We start from the raw sequence: 3188 nt of genomic DNA, 5'->3' as shown, positions 1-3188 counted from the left end.
AGAGTTGAACAAACTTGAATTTGACTTTTAAAGCTACGATGAATTTGTGACCACAAGAACATCTTTACAACCACAAACTTATCTCTAAATATAAAAAAGGCTAAATCACAGTAAATAATGTTTGTTAGAAAGTACCTATATGCATAAATATGGAAAATAAAAAGATATGACATAAATATGAGAAAGTACAATCATATGAATAAAGATCATAATTTTACACAAAATTCTACCTTTTATAATATACTTGTATATCAAAATACTCTTCTAGACACAAAACTGAATGCGACGTGACACGAATATACAAATTCCATATCGAAGAAATTCTTCTTATTAACCCCAGCTTTCTAATCAACGTTATTTATAGTAAATAAGAACATGCTTAGTTTCAGCTGAAGTATGAGAAACGTCCAATCTAGAGGAATACCGTCGTCCTATCAAATCCATTTATTTTGCATCCCATTGATCATATAAACTCTTAGTGCTCAGCAAAGTTGACTTAAAAAAACATATATTTTTTGCAAGAACGATATTAGGGTTTACAACTGATATTTTTTGCAAGAACAATACTAGGGTTTACAATTGGTGTGCATATGCTCATACTATATCTCGATGAGATTTAGAAAAAAAATTTATTTATTTGTAAGAAAGGAAAAACATTACATCAAACTACAATTGCCCATCGAGAACATTCGATTGGAATTGGAAGGCCAAAAAAAGATCTTTACTATGAAAATGTCAAGATATACGACTCTTATATTATTTATTTATTTATTTGGAGCTTACTTAACATAAACCACAATTGCTAAATGCATATCAGATGCAAGAAACTTTTGTTCAGCGTGGAGGCCCTCCAAAAGGTGGACAGCAAAACGCACAGCATTCTTGAAGCAGGCAGCAGCAGCACAGAAAGTAGAGACTGCATCAAAAACAATAATCCCATGTCAAAACAAACTGTTTCCTTAATTAATCATGTCAAAACAAACTGTTTCCTTAATTAATCATATCAATTATAGATTCCCATAGATTCCGTGCTGATTTTTGCTACTGTTTTTAGATTGTGTGTTTTTTGTATCAACATTTTGGATCACACTCTATGATCTTTGAACTCTCTAACATCTCTATCGTATGACACAGATTGTGACATGAAATATTAATGTAACAAAATACACACAATCTAAACCAAAAATAACTGAAAGAAACTGTTTCCTTTTTTGAACATCCCAAATCCAAATAATAGCATACAACTACCATTTAAGAAAAGAAAAATCATCAAACTCAATGAATACATAAAAACCCATAACCCATATTCTGAAAACAATGTAGAAGAGCAAAAACTGAAAACATTATAGAAGAGCAAAAACTGAAAGTAAGATCACCATTGTTGAATGCAGCCACAAGGTCCATAACCAGGTCCCCATCCAGGTCCTCCCCCAGGAGGTCCCCAACCAGGCCCTCCTCCAGGTCCTCCACCAGGAGGCCCCCAACCAGGTCCTCCTCCTCCTCCTCCACCTCCACCTCCAGGCCCACCAGGTCCCATTGTTACAATTTAACTGATTCTCCAAAAGCAAAAAAAGATCACTCTGATACAGCAATTTCACAGAGCTTGATGAAAGAGATCAAACAATTTAGATGTTTTGAGGGAGTAGAACTTGCATTATATAGACACTCTTGGGTCTAAATAAGCTTGTCCATGATGAGTTAGTTAAAAAAAGAATAGGTTGCTTCGAGGTTAAGCTATGGTCGGCTATAGTACTTTTAAAGAATGGGCCAGGTCATGCCATTAGAGAAGTTGCTCAACTACCAGTCAATGAATCTTCCATTCAACCTCATGCCATTGACGTCAAAAACCTATTGACTTCCCTCGCCAGCTTGCTAACGATCAGGATACACACGCGTAGGCTAAATAATATCACCCAGAAAGAATGGGAAAACTACTAAATTGTGTCCTATTGACACCTGCACCTCGTGGATCATCAATCTCTGTGAGTCATGACCTTCTAGTAGTTATTTGAAAGGACTTCACTGTACTTAAGGTGGGATGTGGATATGATATTATTTTTTACATTTAGTTGTATATTGTGAGGTTAGGTTGTGGATATGGTATTATTTTTTATATTTGGTTTGTATATTGTGAAGTTGGGTTGTAGATATGTTATTATTCTTGACATTTAACTTTGTATTTTGTGTAGTGGAATATTTTATTAAATATTATTTGGTTTAAAAGTTATAATGGATATGGGAGAGGATTTATTGGTTGTGCATCTTAGTTTCATGTTTCTTGTGTGACAATTTCAAATCATTCTCAATTTTTTTATAGTTGAATTGCAAGTCTTTTGCTTATAACTAAGGTTTCAAGTCCACATCATAAAACATGATGCCACATCAGCATGTTTTTGGTTGAGGAGTCCAAAAATGACACCCCAAAATGGTTAGACCAATAGGTGTGCACTAAGTCATGTATATTGGTGCAATGATCCTTGCATTACATGATTTGTTGTTTTTTAGACATAAGGAATACATTTCATTCAATTATCAGTACTCATGATCAACACTAACAATTTTTAAGTCACAACTAATGGTGCTATAATTTTAAAATATTAAACATTAAATCAACAAATGTTATAATAACAATTGGAACCTGATCAACTAATAAGCCCTCTCCCTCGTATTTAAAAAAATAGTCTAATGGAATCCTTAGATAATTAAGATTTAATAAGATCATCATTAATGATTCATAAATGGACAAATTAAAATTAGTGTTGCATGTCCTTTAATTTGGTTTGTGTCATTCTCACTTTCCTTGGATACTTTATCTCATCATTTTAAATAAATCTTCCATTGTATTTAGAAATGAATCAACTCATTAGGTTCCAAACTCCCTATGAATAATGGTAACTCTATATTTGTTTATGCTTGATCTTGGAGATGCCTTTTAATAGTTTCCTTTTCTTGTATCCATTTTCATATTTGCATCTTCCTTTTCTTGTCTCACTACTTAAAATTCTTCTTCCCCTTCACTCTCACTATCATCTATTTCATGTGTGTGTCCTCTTCTCCTTTCCTCAAGCATTTTCACTCTACTCTGAACTCTCCTTCAGGTTTCTAATGTAATCCATCCATTGTTCATGCAACTTATATTATTCAAGTAACCTTTGCTACTCTTCTTCATGGAGGAGTCTTGTTGTCTT

General features: G+C 33.4%; 1 protein-coding gene across 1 annotated transcript; it reads right to left on the bottom strand.

Moving 5' to 3' along the window:
- Positions 1 to 610: 610 nt before the first annotated feature.
- On the bottom strand, positions 611 to 1794 carry LOC131068799 (uncharacterized). The gene is made up of 2 exons (XM_058004072.2): positions 1377 to 1794; positions 611 to 916 (listed from the first exon to the last, which is right to left on the bottom strand). The coding sequence occupies exons 1-2, from the start codon at positions 1535 to 1537 to the stop codon at positions 835 to 837; spliced, it is 243 nt and encodes an 80-aa protein (XP_057860055.1). The 5' UTR covers positions 1538 to 1794; the 3' UTR covers positions 611 to 834.
- Positions 1795 to 3188: the final 1394 nt, after the last annotated feature.

This window comes from Cryptomeria japonica, chromosome 7, assembly GCF_030272615.1.
Source record: "Cryptomeria japonica chromosome 7, Sugi_1.0, whole genome shotgun sequence".
Taxonomy (NCBI): domain Eukaryota; kingdom Viridiplantae; phylum Streptophyta; class Pinopsida; order Cupressales; family Cupressaceae; genus Cryptomeria; species Cryptomeria japonica.
The sequence above is the reverse complement of the archived record's forward strand: the minus strand, read 5'-3'. Positions and strand labels throughout refer to the sequence as shown.